This window comes from Tachysurus fulvidraco, chromosome 15, assembly GCF_022655615.1.
Source record: "Tachysurus fulvidraco isolate hzauxx_2018 chromosome 15, HZAU_PFXX_2.0, whole genome shotgun sequence".
NCBI classification, from domain to species: domain Eukaryota; kingdom Metazoa; phylum Chordata; class Actinopteri; order Siluriformes; family Bagridae; genus Tachysurus; species Tachysurus fulvidraco.
In genome coordinates, this window is record NC_062532.1 from 15,542,772 (window position 1) to 15,558,053 (window position 15,282).

At 40.4% G+C, this 15,282-nt stretch overlaps 1 protein-coding gene across 1 annotated transcript in view; it reads right to left on the reverse strand.

Annotated features, from left to right (window-relative positions):
• mosmoa (modulator of smoothened a) overlaps positions 1–15,282 on the reverse strand; it is a 34,585-nt gene continuing 19,303 nt past the window's right edge. Inside the window, exons 2-3 of the mRNA XM_027139101.2 lie at positions 11,285–11,497; positions 1–2,167 (exon numbers count right to left, since the gene is read on the reverse strand). Coding sequence (XP_026994902.1) covers positions 1,983–2,167; positions 11,285–11,497 — 398 coding nt within the window. The 3' untranslated portion in view covers positions 1–1,982. The remainder of the gene's footprint in view (positions 2,168–11,284; positions 11,498–15,282) is intronic.

Here is a 15,282-nt window from a genome sequence, read left to right on the forward strand (position 1 = left end):
TTTAATCAGTCATTAAGGCTTTTTTAAGGCCTTTTATTTTATACAGTGAAATAGTGAAGCAGAAGGAAAAAAAAAACAATTGCCTTGTCAGTAATATGGAGCTGTTAACAGTAACTGTGCACAAGGAATGCTAATATCCTTTCATAGATAATACTGTTATTCATACATAATCTGTACGTCTGTATTCATAAATAATATCTATTCCTTAACTTTTATTTAAAGTCACTTATTTGTTTTTATTTCCATTTTGAAGTTTAAATCCAAAGCTGGATGTCTTCCACTACTGCTTGTCTCTAACTTGCACAAACACACACACACTCGCAAAACACACACACACACACACGCAAAGACACCCACCGCCCAAGCACACACACCCTAACACACATACAGAGACACACACACCCTAACACACCCACCCACACATACCCTGTCATTTATTATTCAATCATTCCTATAACAAACTGGAGTTTATATCTCATAAACAGGATACATACTCCTCTACCTGGGTTTGAAGCACAAAGTATAGATGAATACTTTTTCGGCTTTGTGTGTGTAAAACGGTTAAAAGAACATGACTGTAAAGGCAACTGTTCACTTGTTGAGTAATTCTTTTCTGGGACGGACGCTGGGTCGATTAAACAAGAGCGACAGATTTCATACAGAGCAATCTCTCCTAAGGAGAAAGAAAACTGACCTTCAATTCATAGAAAGAGCAAAATAATACAGATTCCAAGTCCTTGTAAATATACACTCTTGCATGATACACTGATTTAAAATAAGGAATACTTCAAAAAGAAAAAGGATGTCACTCACACATTCTTGTTCTGCTGTTATTCAGTGTCAGATAAATAAGTTGCAATGATCACAGCATTTTTTTTTTTTTTTACTCGATAAATGTCTTTGACCAAAGCAAGATTATAACTTACAGGGCACACATCATCATGGTTAGCAAAGGAAAAAGAACAAAAAGTCTTGTCTTAGAAAAACAATGAGGTAAAGAGGTCTCTCTTTTCTTTATCTGTACAACTGTGGTGTTTCCAATACTGATGGCTTTAATGCAGGGTCCTCCCTCTAACTGCGTCCGCCCTACTACTGATACGGTGGGAACAGATTGGTGGCACGTTAGCGAATAACACCGAACATGTCCAGAGTGTCAGAAGAGCAAATAAAGATGAGGGGAATAAAGTAATTAGGTTAAAGGGCAAAACAGATCTCTCTCAAACACTGACCTGATGGAGCCCAAGACACATACAAGGGCATATAGCAGTTCATTTTGGTCACCAGACCTATTGTGTCTATGTGTGTGTGTGTGTGTGTGTGTGAGACAAGTCTCTCAGGTGAGGGAGTTAGCACAATGAGGCACGGCCTCACAGGGTCCTGACCGGCAGTCCTAGTGCTTCTGTTTATTGTAGTTTTTCTAACAAAACGTGTCTTCCACCGAGTTCTCTCACATATCCCTCATCATCCTTAGTTCAGGAGCACAGTGAGGGACCAACGAAGGCGTTCTCGAGTCTTCCTTTGAGCGAAAGCGAACGATGTATCCTTACAAAACTGTATAATGCTGGAGTAAAATTAAAGTAACTGAAAAAGAATTCTCATAAGGGATGATGATAAGCATGAGATCATCAGTGTGAGTGCTTGAATCACCTGGAACACAGGCACGCGATCCCCTCAGAGGCTCGTCTGTCGCGCGTTGGACAAAAAAAAACGGAAGTGCATCTGAACGTAAAAACTGACGCGACAAATAAGCTCAGGTTGGTTTCTGGGGGAAACTGACAGGACCCATTAGGACCCATGAGTGAGTGCAGTGGCATTATGTGAGTTAGCTGTTAATCTGCTAATCTGAGTGTCACCGTCCCACTTTGCGATCACGTCTCCTCCACAGCTAACACTGCTGTTTTGTTTGTTCCTCTTTGGAAGGAAAAAAAAAGAAAAAGAAAAATCCAAAAGCTCCTGGACGATCCTTGGAGGAAGCGGCATCCTCAGCCAGGCAGGCAGACCTTTCCTGCAAACAGCAGCCCCACTATTGTGAAGAAGATGGAGAGCACAAAGAGCACGTAGGACGAGCCCACCACCGTGTTGTTGGGCAGCTTGTACGGCTGGCCGCCCACTTCGTTAATGTAGAAGCCGATGGGGAAGATAAGAGCTGCCATGCAGAACAAAATCACTGTGGAGAAGAGGAGGGAAAAGAAAGGTAAGAATCTTAGCACTGAACATCTCGAGCATTCAGACGAGTACAGAGCAAGCAATGACTGACTACAGCTTTTAGAGGATTACTAAAAGGTCTCAACTTTCTAAAGGATATAATCATCGATGAACAATAAGATGCTGTGACACTCTAGACTGTGGAGGAAAGATGAAAATCTCTCTTATATCATTTATTCACCAGCCTGCTCTGTTCCATCATACAACAATTGTTTGGCTTCATGCGTCTCGATTATTCTTCACTCTCTTTATCCGGTTTATCATTCTGCTGCTCATGCGGCATCACATAGCGGTGAAACAAGCTCAGACTCCAATGGCTGGCTATTGTCACTGTGATTGACAGAGCAGAGAGTACATCATCCCTCCCACACAGGCAGCACGGCCCACTTCACTCCTCCGTCTCCTCACCATCGACCATCATGCTGGCATCGACCGGGCTGAAAAGACTATACCTGAAGTCATCTTTTACAAGTTGCAATATAGATGACAATAGTATTTGTTGCTGACAGCAAAACAATAAGATCAACTTTACTAACATCAGACTTTTTTTTTTAACCGTAAATCAACTCCAAGACACAAAAAACATTTTACGCAAAAAAATATAGATTTAATTTTGAATCAAATACTGGATCTTGTGCGCCTCAGCACACCATCTACACTATATTCAGCAGCCCAGAAGTGAAATACATCCTTTATAACATCATCCAACTGCTGCTATTACATGTGTTTATGTTTAAGTATAAGAAACCTCTTTGTCTTTCCTCTATTTTTTTTTGTTGCTGTAAATGGTTGAAATGACAAATGTTTTGCTAACTGAATCAACAAAATTGAAAAAAAAAAAAAAATCTATCTAAATGATTTCTTTCTATTTGAGGGTGACGATAATCCTGAGCTTGACAGTACACGAGTATCGGGCTCGTCTAAGGTGTAACGAATCAGCTAGAGAACAACGTTAAAACGAAACAAAGCCATTCAATGTCCACAGCAGATCTTTCACCTTCTCATTTCTGACCATTCTGCACTTCTTCTGTCCAAAAGAGTAAACGTGACGCCTCTTTCTGAGCAGGCGTGAAAGCTTTTAGTGAAGACTGTGGCTCAGCTGCTGAGCTAAGAACATCCAGGATAATGTCAACGGCCATTAGCAGGATAATAGCATCCTTCAGTGGGCCGCTAAGCTACAATTAAACGCGACAGCTTTAACGGGAGATCAGCCGTGAGATTGGAAGAAATTGAGATTTACTTCAAATAAACCAACAGCAAAAAAAATCCTTTTTCGGAGAAGGAGGAAGAGGAGGAGGAGTGTGGGACTGAAGGTCATATTATTCGCTCAGAAGAAGTAGCTCTGTCGTTCCATTGTGATGTGCAGCTGCAGTACAGCACTTTTAAAAAGCACATCCTGATATCCTGTGCGTTGTACTGATTCTGCTGAAATGCTCACACAGATACATGGCTTTCTTCATCACTCAAGGTGTTGAGCATGAATGTGTGGTAACAGAATAAACACAAACTGCCCGGTGAGCAAAGCTGTGCATTACTATCCTGTAATAACATCTGGTCTGTCCTGGCCATCTTCATTTTATCTTGAAAAATATCCAAGTTCCTTCTGGGTTTTTTTTTTTCTGGTTTGTTTTTCTCCCCAATTTATTTTTGGATAGACAGAAGCTTCTAAAGCTCCTAAACCTCCTCCACAGATTTGCTGCCTTACTCTTGGGATGTAGGGAATGAGGAAGATCGGGTGAGCGTGAGAGAGAGAGAGAGTGTGTGTGTGAATGAGTATGTAAGAGAGATAGAGTGAGAGAAAGAGAGAGTGTGTGAGTGTGAGGGAGAGAGTGAGTGAATAAGAGAGAGAGAGAGAGTGAGTAAAACAGAGAGAAGGAGATAGAGTGAGTGTGAATAAGAGAGAGAGAGAGAGAGAGAGAGAGAAACAGAGAGATAGAGTGAGTGTGAATAAAAGAGAGAGTGTGTGTGAGTGAGTAAGACTGACAGACAGACAGACAGAGAGAGAGAGAGAGAGAGAGATATTTGTTCTTTCTTAAATAATCTCTCTCTCTCCCTCATATACACAACATAAACATAAAACTATCAGATCCAGGTCAAGAGCTTCAGGTAATATTAAGCTTCAGTTAATGTTAATCTCTGTGCCTTTAACGGTTGTGTGTGTGTCAGATCAGAAACTCCTGGGATTTTAACCCAAAGTAGTCTCTCGAGTTGGTGTGAAAACGGTGCCTAAATAAACAAACAAACAAAACAAAACAAAACGATAGATAGATAGATAGATAGATAGATAGATAGATAGATAGATAGATAGATAGATAGATAGATAGATAGATAGATAGATAGATAGATAGATAGATAGATAGATAGATAGATAGATAGATAGATAGATAGATAGATAGATAGATAGATAGATAGATAGATAGATAGATAGATAGATAGATAGTGAGCAGATGACCAGAGAAGAAAGACCAGACAGGATGTCTTCAGTGACTCAAATAAGCACTTTTTTCAGCTGTGGTGAGCAGAAAAGCATCTCAAAACACTCAATACATCAAACCTGGAGGTGGGTGAGCTTTAACAGATGATGCCTGCATCAGACTCTACTCCTGACAGCCAAGAACAAGAATGTGAAGCTATCATGGACACAGGTTTGCACAGACCAGGTGATTTTGTTTTTCTAATCTCCAACGGTTCAGCTTATACGCTGTGTCCGAGACTGTCGATCGTTTCCTCTTCTATTGATTACCGCTGTAACTGCACTAACACTACGATTGGCCCTGTGGAGTTACGTCTCTGTGTGATGTCAGCATTACACACCTTTTCTATTCCTAACTGGGAATCGTGAAAATACAACATCAACCAAACAAATGCTAAGCAGATCACAGACATTTCAACAGAAACAATGATTTTCAGGGTGAAATTTTCCTTTAAAACTTTCAACATTGTGACTCGGGGTAAAACTCTACATGGCTCTTTAATGTTGTCTTTGATCAGTCCAGTCAATATGAACCACTGGCACAACTTAGATCAATATAAACACAGGGCTCAAAACTGGCGTTATCGGCGTATCTAATGTATTAAATTAGGTGGGATGTAGCATACACACCAATCACAACATTCGCCACGCTGAAAGCTCAGAAGCCCTGTTACAAATTCCCATAATGCATCGCTTTGATAATTTGGTTTGATGTTTGAGTTCACACTGAACCACTTCCTAATTATTTACTCATTACAAGTGCATTTATGACCTTTAAACTCGTGGTTCTAACCATGAAGTCTGTGAAGCACAGCCAGGATTCTGGGATTAGTGCTTTTCAAACTTATTACATTTACTTTTGGATGTATTTCAGTTGGTAGCCTGTTTGACTGGTCATTTGAACTAAACGGGTTTATTTCAAACCTCAGTGACTTCTAAAAACAGGCAGGTTTTAAATAACTGAGAAATGTGTCCTGTGACGCAAAAGTTCAGGAATAAAAAGCTCTAATAAATAGCCAGAGGATTACTGAACACATTCAAATAATAAGCTTGAGATATTTTAAAGTTGGACTGTGGTCATGAAATAAATCTGTACTCGAAGTCTGTAGGTTTTATTAACCTTTTGTAAACTAGAAGCAGCACAGACACACAGACAGGCAGGCACGCACACATACGCACTCACAGAGCGATGCCTATGCCTGCACTTGTGCCATAATATTTGCCTGCAGAAGTCGTGACAGCATGAATATAGCTTGTTGAGGGAATGCTAAAGCCCAGACGTGGTGAGGTGGCACACCAGCAGCTCTGTGCTCCACACACAAAGTGCTTCTTTCAGGTGGAAGTGGTCGGCAACTACAGCGGCTCAACTACCAGTGAAATGTCTCCCTGGAGGCCTTGATGATGTTTAACCTAATAAATCAACATTTCCAGATGTCTTTACCCCTGTCTCGTCTTCTTAGCGTCTCCACTGTTTATCAGTGCTCTTTCAGACATGCTATTAGTTTAAAAAAAATAAAACATCAACAACAAAAAAAAATAAAACAGCAGTCAGTACTCATAAAGCTCATTAAAGACACAACAGGCTTTTGGCTTTTTTTTGTCTTCTTAATTACACAAGGTCGCTATTAAACACAGTAATGAAGCAGCGTTCCTCGATGTGACCAGCAGCACCAGAGAAATGCAGTCGCGTTGGTGACGAGTGCTGTGATGAGTGATTTCACTGAAAGCATAATAAATAGTCCAGGACTTGAATTTTCTAATTTATTGTCCATCAGTTTGCTTGTTTCTTTTACAGCCCAGAGATGAGGCTGCACAATATGTTGTTTACTAACTGATATTACAATATTGGCCTTTGAGATAATCACGGCACAGAAGGCCACTTTATGCAAATGGGTACTCCACACACACACACACACACCTTATTTTTGTGTGTTGTGAAAAACATGACCAATTCCAAATGTTCATGAGTGAGATATCATGGCATTCACATGACCAAATAAACAAATCATTTAATTATTAACAAAACAAACAAAAACTAAAAAATAAACTGTCCCTTTAAAAGGAATATCTGTACACCTGCGAATTCATGCAATCAGCCGATCGTGTGGCAGCAGCGAATGTAGAAATCAGATAGAGTTCCTGAGCTCCAGGTAATGTTCTGCTGAACGAGGAACATCTGACCATGGCACGGTTGGTGGTGCCAAAAGGGCTGGTATGAGTATTAAAAATATGACTGATCCCCAGAGATATAAAACACACACATCCACCCACCCAACCACACCCCCGCCCCCACATGCTTCTAGACAAAACAAGAAAAAAGACCCAGTGAGCAGAAGTGCTGTGAGCTGAAACACCGGGTTGTTGAGAGAAGTCAGAGGAGAAGGGTACAAGAAGACAGGAAGACTATATTTAAAAAAACAAACAAACAAAAAAAAAAAAAACACATCACCACCACTCTTTACACCCATCATGTGCAGAAAAGCATGTGAGAATAAACAACACTAGGCAGAAGAGAAACCACAGCAGCAGAGTTTCCTTCCTGTAAGCTAAGTACACAAATCTGAGGCTACACCAGAAGCAGTGACAGAAAAAGATCATCTGGTCTTTTTCCAATTTTTGACTCTCCGCTTTCCAAACGGCATAAAAACAATTCTGGACATCGCTGATTGTACGATTTGTTTTATAAGTGCAGTTTAAAGCAACAGCAAAAACAGACCACACCTTTAACATGAACAGCTACGCAAGGCCAACGAAGGACATTTCCAGATTTAACGCCTTTTTTAAACTTGACCGTTAACAATAAAAGGAAATATATCAATGAAATAAATGTGCAAAATAACATGTCTATGGATCATATTATGTTATTTAAGGATTTTTAAGAGCGCTCCTTAATATGCGCTCATGTGGTCGACCTTGCAGGAGACAGAGCTAACGGAAATAACCTAATCTGAAAGTGAGAGAGTTTCTGTAGCACGGAAGCTCGTGTCCTCTTCCTAGCTTGATGACCTTCAACCCCGGGATGGAGGATAAATGTCTAGATGTGGAGTTTTGTTCTCCCTGAGTGAGCTGTTCTGAGGCTGATTGACACTGTGCTTGTAAGCAGAGCAATCAATCTTACAGCTCAATCAACTCCATGACTCCTGCCACCTTCACCACACCATAACGTCTCCTTCTCCCCCACACTTAACAGAGCTGATTGCTGCTGGCGTCTGGGATTGCCGTTATAATGGGCAGATCACAAATGCTTTTAAACTTGCTCATTTAAATACCAGAAAATGTGTCTGCAACTTACTGACTTTCACAGTGCAGGTGACAAATCAGTAAGAGTAACGTTACAGCTAGCACATGGATAATGATGACTGAGCTGTTATTGTAACTAAACATGCTGGACCTTAAAATAAACGTTTCCTAACCTTGTCTAATGTATTATTCCAACCAAACGTATCCACAGCCCACCCCACACACTCACCTACTCACTTCACTCACACACAGACACCTACAACCCCCCCCCCCCCGAAACACCCACACCTACTTACACACCCCAACACACCCACTAAAGCCCCCTATGTACTACCCACACACATACACTTTGACACTCATCCGGACAATCAGTCTCCCACACCCACCGCTTAACAGACCCGATCACCCACCCCACCCACAACCGCCCGTCCGCACCCACCACACAAACCGACACCCATATCGACAATAACCCAATTACCTGCCCATCCACCCATCCATAATCAACACCCACCTACACTCACTGACACCCCCATCGACAATCACCCGCCCCACACATCTAATATTGGGAAAAGTGCATTTCGCTCCATTGTGTGTGTCAAACTATGTGCTATATACCATCATGTTCAATGTATAAAGTCAGCATTTGATTTGTTAAGGGAAAAGAACACAGGCCAGCAGTCTGGGAGATCATGAAAAGAAGGTTGAGACCAGAACCAGGTCTGATCACGTAATGGCTTTTTATTATCAAATGTCATTTTATAGGTCCACTTGTCCCGCACTCGTGAGCTGTCACTTGATTATGTGGCTGCAAATAATGCCTGACATTTACACCCCCACACAACCTTTCAGCACAAGGTTATTTTCAGCACATTCCAACAAATTCGCTCTGCACTAAATAAATATAAATATCCTGTAGATAAAAGCTGCATTTAAAAGCGACGCTCTCCCGGTCAAGCTCTCTTCCTGCTCCACTTCATAAAACCACTATACTCGCTCGTCGTGACCTCTGCATCATGACTGAAAACAAAGAGACGAGTGAAGCCTGAAGTGGAGTGCAGCGCACGGTTCGGAATAATAAAATGACCTTTTTTGGTTCCACACGGTCTCTCGACTAAAAGGATATGAGTAACATAGACAGCTGAAAAATATATAGCAGCATGAACCTCTGCACTTGTGCAATAATATAAATGCAGTGTTTAATGTATATTGAGGAATCTGTCGACTGCTGACTAATTTTAGTCTCTCTGTGATGTCCAGAGGGAGACTGTAAATGTTATTTCTTTTGGGGGGGTGGGGGTGGGGGGGTGGAAGAATGTGTCTCGGTCTCTGTCTTCTTTTAAAGAACAAAATAATAGATTTCAGTGAAGCAGCACATCCACATCCTCAGACACACTTCCTCCAGGAGCACATGCTGAACCAAACTGATGTAACATGTTCAGACATGGTGTTGGATGTGGACACGGTGAAAATGTTCTCTTGGCTAAAAGTCAGAGCAGACAGGAGCTCAGGTGTTTGAGAAGAAACAGAGTGATGTGGAGATGAGGCCATGGTGCAGATTTCCTAACTGGATGCGTCCGTGGCTTGTGTATCTGTAGTCATTTCCATCACTTTAAACACGTCACACGGGGGATGTCACCATCCCACAAGCTGCATAGCACTCCTTTCTACTTACACACATCCCTTTAACAGTAACACTAAGAGCAGCAAAAATGGAGAATCTTCAAGGTCTAATTTACTTTTTATTTGCCATTTGGTTTTATGTGGAGAGACATAAAGAAGCTGAATAAACAGAACCTTCCAGGTTTCCTGTTGTGCTTGATGAGAATCTCCATGGCGCGCTCTATGTGCTCTGAGGCACTTCGTGTGCGACTAACGTTCCGTATACGTTTCGTACATCTAGAGGATTAACAGCACTGCACGATTTCCTTGCCATCAATGAAACACATTCTGTAACCAGGTCCTGATTTTGTACATGGTTTACTATGAAGGTGGTGGAAACGCTGGGTGCAACAATCTACACTAATATTTCTGTTGTCCGAAACGATGAGACAAACGGATAAAAAACCAAAACCAATCAAAACCCAATACTAAGTTTAATACATCTCTTCTACCAAGGATTTTAGGTTTATGATGGAGTCAATTGTAGTGGATCTTTCTGTTAGATCGTTAGATCACAGTGGATCTTTGCGTTAGATCGCAGTGGATCTTTGTGTTAGATCGCAGTGGATCTTTGTGTTAGATCGCAGTGGATCATTGTTAGATTGTAGTGGATCTTTGTGTTAGATCGTAGTGGATCATTGTTAGATCGTAGTGGATCATTGTTAGATCGTAGTGGATCTTTGTGTTAGATCGTAGTGGATCATTGTTAGATCGTAGTGGATCATTGTTAGATCGTAGTGGATCTTTGTGTTAGATCGTAGTGGATCATTGTTAGATCGTAGTGGATCTTTGTGTTAGATCGTAGTGGATCATTGTTAGATCGTAGTGGATCTTTGTGTTAGATCGTAGTGGATCATTGTTAGATCGTAGTGGATCTTTCTGTTACGCAAAGAGCAAGTCAGAAGCAATATGATCATTTGTCATTAATGTAACTTTTTAATAATTATTTGTTGTTAAGTTAGATCTCCTCACAACCCAATGGCCATATAAGTGAAAGGGTCGGGAAATGGCAAAGTCTTTGAATGGTGAAGGAATGAACTACATCTCCTTTCTTAAAACCGATCTTAAATCAACTAAACCTATACTCCTTTAGGGACTCGCCAAAACCATTGCTCCACTGTGTAGACTGATTTATGCTTCGGTACAGAGCCTTTTTTGTTGTTTTTTTCTTTAACCCCCCCCTCCCCTCAAACTAGCAGTCGTATGATGAGTGACAACACATTGCCTATGGTCAGCATTATTTATAGCTGCACTTTCTTTGTTGCTGTTTGGTACTCTTGCTAATCTGGCAGAAAGGGTCACCAAATTTAACATGAGTCACCAGCCCAAAGGAATAACACAGTGGGTTCATAGATCGTCCGTGTCCTGCCCCCCCGTCCCCCCTCTTTTACTATCCCCCGCCATATTGTTCTGCTCAATGCAAAGGCACCAAAAAGCCAGTCTGTGAAAGAGAAAGTTATATCATTCCCATTTTGTCCTGTTTTGCTTCTCCATGCCCAGCTCTCCAGAACATAATCTAATCTGGTCATTTATCTGGAGGGGCAGACTGCAGAAATTTCTTTTGACAGGTTTCAGATCCTAATTAAATTCTCTGACTCGGTGAAATGCGGAACATTACATAAATAAAACATTTAAAAGCAGCATGCAGCCAATCCGCATTGACATTGGAGTAGGAGTGCTCTCCCGCAGGAGCCGGGACACACTTACTTCCTGTGAAGGCTATCCACCGCGCATACTTCGTGGCTTCTCGGCGCCAGTGTGATGCCACTAGTAGGCCGCAGGTAACCGTGAGGGAGATGATGCCCATGATGATGAAGAACAGAGTGGTCACCCACTCCGGCGGCAATCGGGGCGGGATGCAGGTTCTGTCTCGTCCGTGGATGGTCTGACACTGCCTCACCAAACCCACAGTCAGAGCACCTGAAACACAAGCGGTGCAGTGAGACTGTAACAGTGAACAACCAGGACTGATGTTAGACACAATTAAAAAGCAAGGACAAAATCAGAGAGCTGTGACTCCACTTATACTACGCTGAGGATGTATAGCCACCCATAAAGCTTGAATATGACTATTTTTATACGTTTAAGTAAAACATCATGCATAGGAAACATTTACACAACACCTAACATGAGATCTTTATAAAGTCTCTCCAGTCCACATTTACCAACCAAACATCACGCTAGTACGTTAAGTCATAACCAACTCCGGTGCCCTTTTCTCTAGTAACCGTCTTTGAAGTGAGAACGCAAAACAACATGAAGTATAATGAGCTGATCTGCCCATTTCACACGTTACAGCAACTCGAGTTTCATTTTGCTCAAGAGACACATCTTACTGCATGTGGAGAAGGAAGTTAAAAAATAAATAAATAAATAAAAAATATCGCCTTAGGAGAAAATTCCAGATACGAGACGAGACTCATGAAACAGGGTCTACGTTTATGTGCCATAACGACGGCGGCTTATACGAGGTTATAGATGGAGCAATACAGCATTCAATCATTGTACACTTCTGTATAAACCTATTGCATCTATACTTTTGTAACTGTCTTTAGTAAAAAACCCTTAAACACTGAGAACAGGCATCGATTGGTTAGTTCTGTGACGTGGGTACGACTGCTGAAAAAATAAATTGTACTATGATGATCATACTAGTTCCTTTATAAACTAAGATTTATTTAGACATCAAACTTTGACTATCAGACATGGATTTGTCTGTAAATGATTTAGAGACAAGCTGAAATTTCTGCTCCATTTACAAAAGTTTAATCCACTGAGCGCATGCACAGTCCAGCTAATCTGCGTTTAGTGACACCTACAAAACTCCATAAGAGGAATTAAGGACAAAAAAAAAAGGGATTTTGCAGGAATTATGACAATCATACTATTTAAAAAAAAAATCTTTGTTCATAATAGTGTCAGTATCTTTCCTGTAATCCTGTATTGCAAAAAAGATGAATTGAGTTAAAAACAATAAATGGTTTAACAAAAAGCAAAAATAAATAAATAAATATAATTTTACACTGTACGCGGATGATCACGGACATATTACGTTTATCTGTTTAAGCGTCTTGGTGACGTATTATTCAGAGTCTTGCACATTTCAGTCTCTAATTCACGAACGCATCCTCTGTGTTGTTTTGGAAAGCCTGCTCAGAAAATATATATATATATATATATATATATATAGTAATATTAATAATCATTAAAAAAATAATAATTTGCTGAGACATTTCTTTTGTCTCAACTCAATCACCACAATTTATGTGATTTGAAGCCTTCTATTACTTTCTGCTTTATGTAAAATGTACAGAACCCAGCAGCTGTATGAGGATATGAATGTTTCCCCCCTGAACTAACAGGATTTTCATAAATACTAAATTTCTTGCTTTCTGCTCCTTCAAACAGTTTAGGAATTTAGCTTGATAAATGAGACTCGTTGTGCTTGCAGCTTGAAAGTGTATCTAAATAGGAAAAAAAAAAAAACCGTATTCGAGTAATAAGCCTGTAAACCCTTTAGGGTTCTACGTTTAACAGCCCCCTCACACCACTAGTCACATGACATTACTAAGACATGACTAAGGCTGATCTTCCAGATGGTTCTCTGAGTTCAGGTCCCAAAATGGTCCTAGTTTTTTGTTCTTCCCTGCACAGAGTCACAAAGAGTCGTAGGCTGAACGGGAGACTGAAACACTTGAGGACTAATACGTACATAAAGCTTGAGGACCAATACATAAAGCACAGGACAGCACTTGTGCATGTGCACACTTTCAAATAAGCCTGAGGCAAAAGAATAGAGCAAACGAGACAGGGACAGAGGTAAAGTTAGAGCTTGTGACTCGTTCGTCGAATCATTCGCCGAACCTATAAGGAGAAGACACTTCAAAGCATAACTGGCATCCATCACACACAAAAGCTATTCAAGTCGACTCGTGAGGCGCCGTTTTATCTACGAGTTACAGGCTGGTCTCACAGCCGGAGATACGCTACAGACAGCAGAAACACCACGGCTTAAAAACAATAGCCCGTTCATGTGAGTTTATGTGAATCAAAATGATACGTGCATTTCTTGGTGCCAAAATCGTTCTATGTTGCTATTTTAATATTCTGCGTTAAGACCTAAGAAAGGTCACATGTATGTAAATAACCGTGTAACTTCAACCAGTAATTAGTGCAGTAAGTGTAGGAATATTTGATCTCACTGTTCCTTAATCATGCGAATCCAACATCCAGTTTTTTCTGCAGATAAATAAAAAATAAATGTACCTACATAGCAAATGTATATTACAGTGCAGGTAATGGGGTTTACTGTCAGCATCTAATATGTAAATATGGATCTTTATCTGCCCGTAAAACCGTTAATTAAATACCAGATACTCTTTATAGTGTACAAGAGATGCCCCAAGAGCCTTGGACAGATACCCCAAGCTATTGAAAGAGATTCCTACAGGTATTTAAGGTACTGGAGCTCTAAGATAAATAAAATAAAATAAAATGAAATAAAATAAAATAAAGCTCACATAACAGTCTGCAACCTGATTACAGCCTTAAACATCTTTATAACAACAAACCACACATCTATAACTGTCTCATCTGCAGTAACTTCTGCCCAAATCACTTTGAACTCAGTGCCATTGAAATGGATTTGCACTCTTCTGTTTACGTTTTCCTCAGATCTCGAAAGTCATCCGAACGCTTTTAGTTTTGTCTTGTCTGACTCTTTAAACACCTGCATAAATGTGGATGTGTTTCATGCAAATCAGATGAATATAAGGAGAACTCAGTGCATGCTGCATACGTATGACATGTAAATAAGGTCTAGTGGGCAGGAGGTTGCATTCCACACAACTAAACCTGATTCACCATGTTCCGATCAAATGACGTCTTTTTAATGAATCGGATTCATTCGTTCGTGCGTTATGCCATGCATTCCAATCTGTGCTCATTTCTATTCGACTCTGGTTAAAATTAATTATTAAATTCTCCAATTTATATGAATGCAGTTCTAGTCTTTGGGTCAAACAAGGGCAGGAATGTCAATCAAGCATGCTCATTAGAATATTAGGCAACGCCCAACAGTCCTTACAATGTTCTGATCAGCAGACGTTTTGACGTCAATTAATGCGTCTCAGCACTACCCGGCCTCAGTGTATCGCTGATTTTTCAAAAATATTCCTAGAAAAATAAAAATAAAAATGGTTTCCCAGGATGCCAGACAAAGAGAGAAACTCTCTTAGAGGCTTTGTACATACCCACGGGCACTCAGACAAGGCACATGATTGGTTCCCGGCGCGAGATCTGAGCTGATTGGCTGCGCATCATCGCCTCCTCCCCATATTGAATTTCTTCACCATCCTTAAACTTTAAAATGTCACCTTAATCACTGAAATGAGGGCTGAGCAAAGCCACTCAAGTAAATGAGGTTCTAATATAAATTAAAAAAAAAGACATGCATTATGCAGACTCATTGCTGCTATTACTTACAATAACTAAGAAGTCTGTGAATGTAAATGAATTAGGGTAAAATTTCTTTGCCTTAATTCATTTATAAGCAGTGCCCTCGTAATGAACCACAGCCTCATAAATAGTAATCAAAAAAGCTCTCGTCTAAGAGACGTATGAACCCAGGGACATGCCGCTGTTAGTAAAAAAAATTAAATAAAATGGGCGGAATAAAAAAAAAAAACGACACCTCTTTTAAATCA